This window comes from Pinus tabuliformis, chromosome 5_2, assembly GCF_031772625.1.
Source record: "Pinus tabuliformis cultivar Carrire ecotype Pingquan chromosome 5_2, CPIR1, whole genome shotgun sequence".
NCBI classification, from domain to species: Eukaryota; Viridiplantae; Streptophyta; class Pinopsida; order Pinales; family Pinaceae; genus Pinus; species Pinus tabuliformis.
The window spans coordinates 82,105,426-82,118,722 of NC_142306.1; the positions used below are offsets into that span (position 1 = coordinate 82,105,426).

A 13,297-nucleotide genomic window follows, 5' to 3' on the forward strand; every position below is an offset into this window, starting at 1 on the left:
TGGAACAAAAAGGAACATCTCCCCTCAAAGTTGAGGGGGGATTAGAAGATGAAGAGATGGAGCTCAGAGGTGGGTTAGGGGGTGGAATCCTAACTTGTTGAATAGGTGAGATAATTCATCCACTAAGAAATTAAGGATGAAAACTTCTCAATCATCATAATTGTCTTATAGGAGGAGCTATGGTGTCAAGAAAAAATCACTCTAAAATCAATAATTCAGTCTAAAAGGCCAAAGGGATAGGGTAGCATATCACGTAAGTAGAGAGCACTCAAAACAAACACTATATGTGTATGTGGTACAATAAGTGGTTTCATATGTATTAGTTTTCTACTCACATATTCCAAGAAATCCTCATCCTATAAAATAAAAAGACATTGTCATAATGAAGCCCTAGACTAAGGTTTAATATCCAAGCAACCTAACAATAAGGTGATGAAATCCTTCTATGGATGAATGAAGGCATGGAAGAGATATTTATCCTTAAAATTGAGAGTTGATGAAACCCATTTGACTCATCAGTATCTTCCTTAGGTGGAGTTTATTCCTACAACTACCTCCTACATGGTGTTTTTCTTACAAGAGTGGAAATTAGGATACCTTCATCTAGTGTGGCGTTGAAGCCTCAAAAATCGCTACAACAACATGGGGGAAAACCACCCGGTCAAGGACTTGAATACTGTCCCTTATCCATTTGGATTAGTGGCTCTGGCTGGTTTAACTAGGTCTAGTTACCTTCTCTCAATCTCCAATGACTTAAAATATGACTTTCATCCTTCAATGAAGAAGGGACATGAGATCATCCCTCTTTTTGATTAGGCAAGAAAGTGATCATTAAGCTGATCTAGGGCTCAGCCAAGCCACGACTAAGTTGTGCCTTAAAATTAACCTAACTAACTCTATGAGATTAAGTTAATATTAATCGTTAATCCTAAAGTAAAATTATGTTAAATATATGTTAATGTGATCCTAATACTAAGGTTATGTTAAATTTATAATGTTAATATATCCTAAGTGAAATTAAGTTGATATAATCAAATGTTAAATAAATCTTAACATAACCTGTGATATAATCCTAATATATATGGTCCTATATATATATATATATATATATATATATATATATATATATATATATGTATGTATGTATAATTTAAACTACAACTCTTTAACTATGTTAAAAAATAATATTATATTTAATATTAATGTATGCAATTATATTATAATGCTAAATACTTATGATATATTAATGTTACCCTATAATACTACAAATATTGCTAGACTACATTAACACTAAAATTATATATTCCAGCTTTAAAAAGTAATAGTTAATTACTTATTCGAAATGTAACATTATAACTAAATGTTTTCTAATGTTAATGCATTTATCTATTTCTTATTATTATTATACATTATTATCTATTAAAGTTAATGTTTTTAGTTCAAATACTAATTAATAATTAACATACTAAACTTAACTCTAAAAACAAAAAAGGTAGTTTCAAATACCTCAAATATTAAATGTTATTGATTGAAACCAAATTTATATACAATATGTTAAATTAATCCTTATGATTGATTTTTTAGTGTTTTAAATAAAGATTAAAATCAATCAAGAAGGTTGATTGATATAGGGGCTCAATCTTGCTACTAAGAACCGAGATGTTTTCCTCTAACGAGAGAGGACTTTTTTTTTTTTTTTTTTTTTTTTTTTCGGAGAGAAAAATCTTCATAGTATTATATTGAGTCAATATAAAGAGTACATATAAGAGACAGCAAGGGTCAAAACTAGTGTCCTTGCGAGCATATGAAACCCAAAAATTACAGATATAGGACCTCCCTGAGGAGATCAGAACAACATCATATCAAAATCTGAGCAAAAATAGTCTTTACAAATGCAAAGATCAACAGATGACTAAATACTTATAACAAAAGGAGACTATCTGAATAGCTAGTATGGATAAGGAAGAACAAAAGATCAGATCATAGTCCAGGGATGGAAAAGTCTTGAATGAAGCAAGAACGGTCATCATCAGAAATCATCAAATACCATGAACCAGGCTCTGAAGACAGTCCTTCCTTCGACAGACGGTCAGCTTGAACATTTTGGGAGCGGAGGATGTGGTTGATTGAGCACTATTCCATATTATTCTAGAAATACATAATCCTATCCATCTACTGTGATAAATGAGGAAAGCTAATGTGGCAGGCTCCCCTAACATGGTCAATCATGGATTTAGAGTCACCGAGTATTGAAATGTTCTGAATCTCAAAAAACACACAGAAGGCAACCAGTCCTGCAAGAGCCCTTGCCTCAACCAAGCTATTTGTACCACTCCCCCCGTTCCAAGATAAAAAATATTGTAGCTTCTCATCCGTGATTATGTGGACCCCACATCCACAAATATTGTTCTGCTCGGCCCCATCAAAGAAAGCACAGGGCATACAATTGAGAGGATCTGCCACCTCTTTTTTGCGATGTGATTTCATCTTGAGCTTTTTAACAGGCAACATATCGTGAGTGGACAAAATATGATGCATGGATGATATTAGAGGCTCTTTTGAGTCTTGGAAGATCTTGGCACTCCTCCATTTCTAGAAGCTCCATAAGACTATGATAAACAGAGAGCGCCAAGAATCCTTTTGCGTTCACCACCATTGAAAAGCAACCTGGACTGAAACAAAAACAACATGAGGAAAGCCATAAAGCAGAGACAATTCATACCAGATCTGTAGGAAGGAGCCGCTTTGGAAGAACATATGAAGGTTGGATTCGTCCGTAGCTTCACACATAGAACATCTACTCGGACCATGCCAGCTCCTCTTCCTCAAATTGTCCCATGACAGATTGCGGTTGTTGAAGACCAGCCACGAGAGCAAGATCATCTTAAGAGGGCATCCCAATTTCTAGAAGCTTTGGGGGAATATAGAGCAGGAGATTGAAGCCTTGGAATAAATCATGTCAGCATATATGTCTTTAACACTAGTAGGCGACTTTGCATTTGGAACAATCGATATAAGCTGGTCCGTTGTTCCAGAGCGATGGATTCCCATGCTGCAAAGAGCATCTTTAACTGATTTCCATTCTGGAAGAAGTGAGACAGGCAAGTGAAGATCGTGTGCGTCTTTCCACAAGGGGATAGGGCCGCTCTAGGAAGAAATTAGTTTATCCCATGTGAAAATACCATTCCTATGAAGAAAAAGAATAATATTTTCAGGGAAGAAAATGCGATCGCGCTCGCCCACAATGGAGTCTATGCCGATGTAGATTCGGTTTCCAGAGAAAAGTTTCCAACTCAGGTGCTCCAAGAAGTATTGCTGGACTTTCCTAAGACTGAGCCATATAGCAGAACCTTGGCTAACTCCGATTGATCCCCTCCTATACCAAAATTCCAGATCTTTATCTTGCAGATATTTCTTTCTAATAGTTAGACTCCACAGACCTTCTCCATAAATGCCTCTCGACATCGATTTGCATAATAGCGCTCTGCCAAAAGATCGCATGTCAAGCAAGCCCCATCCGCCAAGCTTCTTTGGTAGAGAGATCTTCTCCAGCTTTGACAAGTGGATTTTACTCTTACTGGAACTTCCACCCCATATAAAATTTGCCAACAATTTATTCATATTGTGAATAATGCTGGCTGGAAGGAAAACAATATGAGCCCAATAAACAACTAATTGTGCTAAAACCGACTGTGATAGAATAAATCTCCCTGCCAGAGAAAGAGCCTTGTATTCCCAGGCCGAGATTTTTTTATAGAATCTTTCCAGTACCCATTGCCAATCCGCACTGGAGTAGCCTTTGGCCTTTAATTGAAATCCCAGATATTTCAGGCCTTCTTTAATCGATTTCGGAACAATACCAAGCAAATCGGCAATCCAGATCACCATTTCCATGTTTGTATCATTATGGTAAAGGGAAGATTTTCCTTTGTTAAGATATAACCCAGTGGCCCTCTGGAATCTATTAAGAATTTCATTGAGGCAGATCCAGGAAGCCCTACACAACATGGCGAAGATGAGCACGTCATCAACAAAAATATTGTGAGATAAATAGATATCTCTACATATCCTAACCAGCTTGCATCGCTTTTCGGCCACGGATTTATTGATTTGTAGACTAAGAGAGTTCATCGCCAGAATAAAAAGAAGAGGGGAGAGGGGACACCCCTGGTGAAGCCCCCTTTCCGCTGGAATGAAAGGAGAAGGCATTCCATTTGTAATCACCAAGTAATGGACATTCTCTACACATGACATGATCCAATTTATGGATTGAGAGTTTAGACCAATCTTAGCCAATAAACACCTCATGAATCCCCAATCAAAACAATCATAGTCGTTTTGCAAATCGACTTTAAAAATGGCCGCGTCCATCTTCCTTGATATCATTGAAAATAGGCTTTCCTGAGTGATAGCAACAACATCCAAAATGTTGCGTCCCTTCAAAAAAGCATGTTGGTCCTTGGAGAGGAAAGAGGCCAGCGTCGATTTCAATCTCTCCGCAATAATTTTGGAAATGATTTTGAAAGAGATATTGCATAATGATATCGGCCTGAAATCATGAAAAGATTCCGCTTCATCCTTTTTTGGGATTAGAGCAATCAGGGTGGATGATATGATGTGGTGAATACTTCCAGACATATGGGATGCCTCTACCATCCTCAGCAGGTCTTTTTTGATGATGTCGAAGAAGTGGGTGAAGAATTCTATGGTCCAGCCATCTGGGCCTGGGATTTTATCCTTTTTAAAAGCTTTGATAATGCCAAGAAGTTCCTCTTCTCTGATTTGCTAGAAGAAACTCGCATTCCTATCATCATCAAACATTTTTGGAGCCAATTCGATCCCCCAAAGAACATCCTGAAAATCATAGACTTCCCTCCTTTTGTATTTATTTTTAAAATGCCTCACTGCTTCATTTGAAATATCCTGTTGGGAGACGAAATAACCACCCTTGCCATCAGAAATTCTCCAGATTGTGTTTTTTTCCCGCCTTGCATTTGCAACTTTATGAAAAAATCTAGTGTTTCGATCGCCGTCCTTTAGCCAGATTGCCCTACTTTTGAGCCTCCAAGAAGCCTCCTCCTGTTCCAGAAGCTTTTGTTTTCTTTTTTCCAGATCTCTTATGCGGCATTTGATACTGAGAGGAAAATCATTTACATTCGCATCCCCTAAAATGTTGTCCAGCTCCTTTTGAATGTCTTGAAGCACCTGTCCTTTTTTCTTTTGTCTTGTTGCCACTCCTTCGACACCTTTCTCAATACCACCATATTTTCTCTAAAATTCATAAATGGGGGGGATAAATCTCTTGTCGATAGATCTTTCCATGTTTTGGATATAATCTCATTGAAATTTGGGACCTCTAACCAAGTTCTATTAAATTTGAAGGGGTATCCCATTCTGAAGCCCTTCTCCCGCTAGCTTAGGAAAATAGGCCTATGATCTGAAGTAAAGGCCGACCCTATAAATGAAATGGGCATGCTCATTTTGTCTATAATGCTCGCATGTAGAATGAACTGATCAATCCTCTAAGCAATATATGCTTGTCTTGATCTGCTGTTGTCCCATGTTGGCATCAATTTAGTAGGAGCAATATCCACAAGATTTTTGTTAAGAAGTTCCATCTTAAAACGATCAGCAAGCGGGTCTCTTTTTCTGCATTTAACCCAACATTCATCAGAGCTTAAGGTTAAATTTAGGTCTCCCGCAATTATCAAAAATTCAAGTTCAAAAATTACGAAGGAAAATTTTTTTTCTGAGAAGGGGAACCTGTTCTTATAGGGCGCATAGGTGTTTAGAATATTAATATGGAAGCTTTGACCTCTGAGAGAAGCCGAGATAAGAATACCAGCAAAACACTTATATGCTTTGGCATTGATCCAATCAGGATCCCATAAGACTGCCAGTCCCCTAGAAAGGCCTCTTGCCTCAGAAGCAACCATAAACCATGTAGGAAACATTTTCCTAAAGTAGGAGATGGAGGCCCGACTGCTGTGCATGGTTTCTTGGATTAAAATAATTTTTGGATGAGTTGATTGGAAAATTTCCTTTAGCGCCAAGAATTTTGGGTTTGCACCTAAACCCCTAATATTCATGGAAACAATAAAAGTCATTTGGAAGGCTCACCAGCCATGCTCGCTCTAAGGGGCTGAAGATCAGTCATATCATGAATGGGAACATCTACAAGGGCCAAGTTCCTTACTCCAGACTCTGAAGCAATCGTTCTCCCCCTAAAATGCCGACTACCTCCATTGTGTTTTTTCCTAACAGTAATATTTCTTGTGGAATTAGGGCTTATGAAAGGCGAAGCAGGGCTATTCGGTTTATGAATGGTCATAGGTTCCAGCTCGAGAGATTTTTTACTGAGCAGAAAATCAATATCACTGTCATAGCGATTCACCGGAGAAGACTCAGGGGAATTGAACGGAGTGGCTGCCACCCAAGGCTCTTTGCCTTTGGGGGATGGTCGAGTATTCTTATCCGGTGTCGGGGAGGAGGATGAGATCGTGATAGAATGGGAGCCAACGATAAAATCTCTTAATTGCATTGGCGGAGGAGAAGGAACAACCTTGTCATCCGATGGTTCGGGGATGGGCGCGCAGAAATTTGATGAAGACCTATTAATATCGAGACCAACAGGATTAGCTAGGGAGGTCTGTCTGATATCAGGCCCTATAGAAAGGTCCAGAGGAGATAGCCAATGAGACAGAGTTGGCTCCGGAGTCTGTTCATCAATAGGATCAATCGCTGGTAGACTTACTGAGGATGAAGAAAGCTTCTCTGCAAGGGGAATGGAAGGGTCCACCCGTATTCTGCGAGGGATCAACCTTGTTTTCGGAATTGCATGGCGCCTGCAATTTTTTATCAGGTGCCCAGTTCTGTGGCAAGAGGAGCACCTAAAAGGAATACCCCGAAGTCTAACCTTTGTTTAATTCTTGTGCGTCCCCATGCAATCTCAATATGATCAGGGTATCCCCCTTTATATGCCTTCTCGATGAGAATCCATGCTATCCTTTTATCTTTTTCTCCTCGGCACCATGGATCCACATAAACGAATTTGCCAATGGAGTTTCCTATTTCTGTGAGGGATTCCATGGACCACATTTCCAGAGGAAGATTTGGGAGTTTAACCCAGATCAAACTATTTGAAGGTGTGTTTTTTAATGGATCAAACCCGATATACCATCTGTAGAGGGCTAGAAAGCTTCTACCACATACCCAGGGACTCTTGAAGACAACCTCTAAGTCTGAAGCCTTTAGGAAATGGAAGCAATACCATTCTTTCATGAGGCGAGAGATGATGGGGGTATAACCTATCAAAGGCTTCCACCGTTCATCGAGCCATTTCCTCATAGTAGCATCATCCATTTTGGGGAAATGCCATCTGCCAACCAATGCAAGATTCTGAAGACTACCGATTCTGTCTGAGAGATAAGAACTATCCAGAGAGATAGCTTTAGGTGGAGAGGAAGTTTTGACCGAATTTCTGGCTTTATTGTAATGGGTCGCCTTTTCATTCACTCGTGCTTCCTGCACATGGGGTTCTCTTTTGCAAAAAGCGTTCTGATATGGGAGGTCAAAGGGGGGCCCGTCCTTCTCATGCCATGCAAGTTTAACAATCATATCATCCACCGTGGCTTGCCACCCAACGGACACCTTGGACCTCTCACAAGTCTTTTCCGCCGGGATGGTGGCACGAATCATGGCCTCCGTGGCAGATGCGTCCGACTTACCTTCCATTGAACCTAGAGAAAATCTTACCCCTGGCAGAAAATCCCCTTCCCTAATTAAGTTGAGGTCAGGATTGTACAGGAAATAAATCTTCCCCCGATCCAAAACTGAACATAACACCAGGATGGAGTAATTGTCGGATGGGGGGAAATTAAGTAGGATGGTTTAGAGCAGACATTGGAATCGGCGACTAGAATACTCCAGAGGGAAAGCTTAGTCGATACAAGGTAGACACAAACTACAAGAAAAACTTTATGTCAGGGGAATATGCAAAGAATGACGATAGCTAACCGTCAATTTGACAAAGAGGGATGTTCCTAGATTGACAGTACACTTAAGTTCCAAAACCACATCATATGAAGGACACAATCCATAACTCTGCAGAATTTTGAAAAAACATTGGAGGGAGGAATACGGGAGACTCCTACCCGGAAAAAAGTTACCAGAAACCACTTCCGGCCATCCCATAGGAAGCCATTATAGACAACAGATCAAGGTCGCATGACACCAGGGGATGAAGGCATCTAACTGGAGGAGGTTTCCTTGCAATCTATACAGCAACAGTACATCTCAAGTATACACCACCATTCCCCGATTCTAAAATGGAAGTCTGTACATGGTTTATAAATAACAATGGATTTCTTCAGTTTAAGGAGAAGAGCCTTGAGCATTTTGACCATTCAAGCCAGGAGCGAAGGAGGACGAGTAAACAAAATCCAATTCCCAATTCTATACAGATGTACTGATAAAATAGCATATTAACAACAGTTCGCCATACTGATTAAATAGCATATTAGTAACAGTTCACCATACTGGTAAAAAAGCATTTAACAACATTCCTCCATGGAAACACTCAGACAGAAAGCTCACTGAATTTCACCATAACTCCTTACCATAAAACTTTAATATGTTCAGAAAAAGAACAGGCTTCACTTTAGAACAAGAAAAAACCAAAGAAAACTGACCTTTTTACCATCACCTCCACCGCGAGCGAGAGCGCCGAAGGCTCCATGCGCGAGAACACCATCAACACCTTCAGAGGAAAATCTGAGAATCTGGTTACGGCTTAGGGAAAGGATGGAATACCGGACAGAGAGGCTGGGTTACCACCCCACGAAAATGCAGGGGGGGTGAATGGCCAGAAGGCCGAGAGGCCAAAAACGTATGCGGCAGGGGGAGGTATTGTTTTATAGATGATAAGAAGTTTCGAGACTGTGAGCACGTCCCGGTCCAGGCGTTAAGACAGGGAAGAAACATGCATGCATGAGCTTCCACGAGTAGAAACGTGGAGGAGGATTCTGCATGCGTAAAATGGCCGGGGATGGAGCTGTAACGTGGCAGAAACCTCGGCATGTTTTAGTGCAGGCCTTGAGATGTCAAGCTATGGATTGGTTCTTTGAGGTGGCGAGTTCCATTGGTTGGCTGAACGGTGGAAAGATCTCTGGTTGGCTCCCTGCACATCGGTTGCTCTCGCTCCGGCTCCAGGCTCCAGATCCACCATCAAAAACCACAAACGGTATATCGACTTTGCAGGTTGTTTGATTCAACTAATGAAAGAGGAATTTATGCAGAATTAATTTATAAATGAAAAACTAATTTAAAATGAAAATCCTATCTCGAACTAGAATGGGATAGCCCTCTCCTAATCCGAGAGAAAATTAAATAAAACAGGGGAAGGAATAGTTTATGAACGAATCCACCATGTGATTTCCTTTAACTAAAATAAATAGTTCATATTAATTAATGGAATAAAAAAGAAAAATACATTTGCAATTAAATGATAAATAGTTATCATTTAACTCATATATACTTCAATGACTTCATTATAGATTCGATCTCATTCTACCTCTTGGAGACAACTCCTGTAAATCTTCAACAACATATCAAAATTGAACCAAAAATAGTGTTAGATATCAACAAGAAATACTATTTAGAATAAGGATCGAAATCAATTACAAAACTTTGACAAAAAAAAAATAAAATCAACATTCTGGTAATAGCACACAAGAATGGGAATTCATTTAAATAGTGCCAAATCTTATTACAAAATATGTAGTCCTTGAGAATTTCAGACCTATGATCTTATTACCTGCAATAGTGATAAGCAATTAAATAGAGCCAAAAACCCGCTTTCCATCTTTACAATCCCTCCCTATGTGCAAAATAGTTGTGCATAAGCACAAATTGAATCATAGTAGATAATCCCTTGTGTTGGATCGCGACCTCCCTATGTGCGTGGATCTGGATCCCCACCGAAGAATTATGATAGCCTCCTCCCCCTTCTGGTATAGCTTAGTGTCTCTTTAAATAATCTTCATAATTCTTTCATGCCTCTCCTTCACTCTCAATCATTTCGACCTTTCCAACCATCTCACCAAAATTCGAGCCTAAATCTTCGATTCCATTTATCAAACATGGGAATGATCTACAAGTTAAATTGAGAAGGAGGAAGTTGAGCTCATGCTTGGAAAAATCTTGAAAAAAAATCCCTTCAAAATAATTAATGTCACATCACCCTTGTATATCTATGATCGGTCGAATAAGAAAACTCCAGCTCTAAATCTTAACTGTTCCATATCGAAAATGTTCGTGCAACTTTTTAGAATTTTGACCGATCTCCACTGCATTTTTCCTCTTCCTTCGCAACGAATACCTGCAGACAAGATCTAGAATCATGGGATCAGAGTGAAGTTCCTTCGATGTTCCTCTGGCATCGACATCCTTCCCATTGTGCATGCGCTATGAAAACTCTACCAGCAAAACCATCAAATTAAATTTAGAATCATGGCAATATTCATTTTTACAATGCGATATATCTTAAAAATTCTACAAAATAGGGATATTGCCTTAACCTCTACGCAATATTTAGTATTTAACCATGAAATAAATTGTGACCCGAATGCATGTTGGAGTTATCGTTTTCATTCTCATCGTCTATCCAACTTGCTTGGGAATATTGTGTTCATTTGACTTGGTGTTTTGTGTATAGTTGAAGTAATATAATAACACAGGAAGTTGAGAATTTATCCCAATATTTATGGCGTGATGTGTCTGGATTGTAATTTTGTTTGGTGTTATGTTTTAAAAAATGATGTGTATATACCTTTCTCTCACATGAAATTTGTTTATTAAAATTGAATACGGATTTGAATTCAAAAGATTTGTTCCCATTCACATGGACTTCAATCATGGCATGCATTGCTTCGGCAAATTACACAATGAGATTTGGGTGTTTATATTGCTATCAAACTCGAAGTTAAACCAGGGATTTGAAGCATATTCTATAGCGTTTGTTGTGTTGTCAGTTGGATGAACTTTTGACATTCTTTATTGTATGCTTGTAGTGTTTTATGTGTTGAAATATGGCAACAAGAATATTCCAATTTAATTTGTCCTTGAAATAAATTGTGAATTAAAATCGAATTTAGTCTTAAAAACTACTTCGAAATGATTAATTAAATTATTTTAAATTAATTAGTTGGAGAAATTCAAGTTAGAAGTCTTTCTGAAGTCATGCAAGAGTTATCCCTTAAATTCAGGAGATAAGGTTGAGCTATATTTGAGTTGTAATTAGTTAACTCAGTTTACTGAGTTAATTCCAGCAAAATTAGTTCCAAACTGTTTGAGGAACTAATAGTGAGTTAACAGTCAGTTGATGCATTAATGCACTCAACTAGTGCTACTCCAGTTAACTGAAGATTCCCTCATCAAAAACTCATGCATGTCTATTTTGAGAAAGACCTAGTTGAGATTAATGTTCAAGGACAGTGTACTATCAGTTGCATGTGTTTTCTCATGGAGAAAACTCATGCATGTAGTCAAGGATTCATCCTTGAGGATTGCGTAGTTTTGAAGGCTTGTTTTTCCAATTGGTAATATGCTAATCATCCATAAGGAACATCACAAGGAAATAGGAGTTTGGAGGGCAGAGAGGAAGGCTAGAGAGAATCCAAGATTGCCTGTGAGCATTTGTGAGGATTGTACTGAGAGTTGGCTAGCTATGAGAGCTAAGGCTTTGTATAATTCCTATGTATTTCCACCATGTATGATAATACAATAGTGTGGGATTTTTATCTGAGACTTTCCCCAAAGTATTTTCATGTGTATTGTGCCATTGATTCTTCTTATTCTAGTTATATTGTTCATCTTGACCTTTAAGCTTCCACAAATTGATAGTAGAAGTAGGTTATAGTATTCTTCTTTGATTTATATTGCGTTATTGGGTTAACCTATCACCAAATTTTCTTCATGGTATCAGAGCTGTGAATAGTATATTGAGAAGAGAATTCGAAGTTTGAAGTTCGGGGTTGCAGGTGCAAATCGAATTCATATCATACTTCAAGGTTGGCCAATGGCGTTCTATGGCTTGAAACTCGAGTATGCCTTGGAAGGTAGCTCGAATTACATAGCATGGAAAGATAGAATGAAGGCTGTATTAGAAGACAATGGCTTGAAGGAATTCATTGATCAAGAAATCCTAAAGCCAGCTTCAACTAATGCACAATAGTTGGCTAAGTGGAAGAAGTGTGTGGTGAAGGTGAGACAGATCATCCTTGAGGGAGTTCAAGACCATATTGTCTCGAGTATCCATCGGAAGGATACTCTATTTTCAACGTGGAAGACATTGAAGGACCTCTACCAGAACAATAGCGACCACAGGAAGTTGGCACTCAAGGATAAGCTTCGGAGAATAAAGATGCAGAAGGGCGATACTATTTCCACATATCTAAACAAGCTCACCACCTATAGAGATGAGCTTTGCAGTGTGGGAATAACTACTTCCGATGATGATATGGTGAGCCTCGCTCTCGTTGGCCTTCCAAAGAGTTGGAATAGCTAACAAGACTCTGTGAATGGAAGGGAGAAATTGTCGGATTAGGAATAACTATGGTCGGATCTTATGCACGAGGAGATCAGGAGGAGCACACGAGATGGTTCTTCATCCAAGAATGATGATGAAGAAAACCTGGCCTTAGCAAGTAAGGCAAAGAAAGGGAAGGGGAAGGCTTCCCATTTCAAATCAAATTCTTCTCATGGAGGGAAGAAGGGTGACATGTCTAAAGTAAGATGCTTTAATTGTCATAAGATGGGACATTATGTGACTAATTTCCCATCAAATAAGTCCAAGAGGGGATCCTCAGAAGGATTGGAAGGTGAGGCATTAGCCTCTTAGTTCGAAATGGAATTTACCCTCATCGCATGCATGGTGTCATCGATGATGGGTTGTGTCTGGTATCTTGACAGTGGAGCCCCATTCCACATGACCAATGATAAAAATTTATTCAGTGCCTTGGAGGAGAAAGACCTCAAGATGTGCATAGAGATGGGTGATGACGGAAGGTATAGTGTTTCAGGAGTGGGCACAGTTACTTTTCAGAGGGAGCATGGAGCTCCTCTCACCTTAACAGATGTGATGTATGTGCCTAGACTGAAGAAGAACTTGGTATCAGTCGTGATGTTGGAGGACAAAGGCTATGATGTTGTCTTCAGTAAAGGAAAGGTGTTCCTAAGAGACATAGCCATGGGTCAGACTAAGAGGATAGGGATTCGGGTGAAGAATCTCTATAAACTA

General features: G+C 39.0%; 1 protein-coding gene across 1 annotated transcript; it reads right to left on the minus strand.

Annotated features, from left to right (window-relative positions):
• Positions 1 to 3,147: 3,147 nt before the first annotated feature.
• On the minus strand, positions 3,148 to 3,894 carry LOC149157641 (uncharacterized). The gene has a single exon (XM_089433749.1). The coding sequence runs from the start codon at positions 3,892 to 3,894 to the stop codon at positions 3,148 to 3,150; it is 747 nt and encodes a 248-aa protein (XP_089289875.1).
• Between the last annotated feature and the right edge of the window lie 9,403 nt (positions 3,895 to 13,297).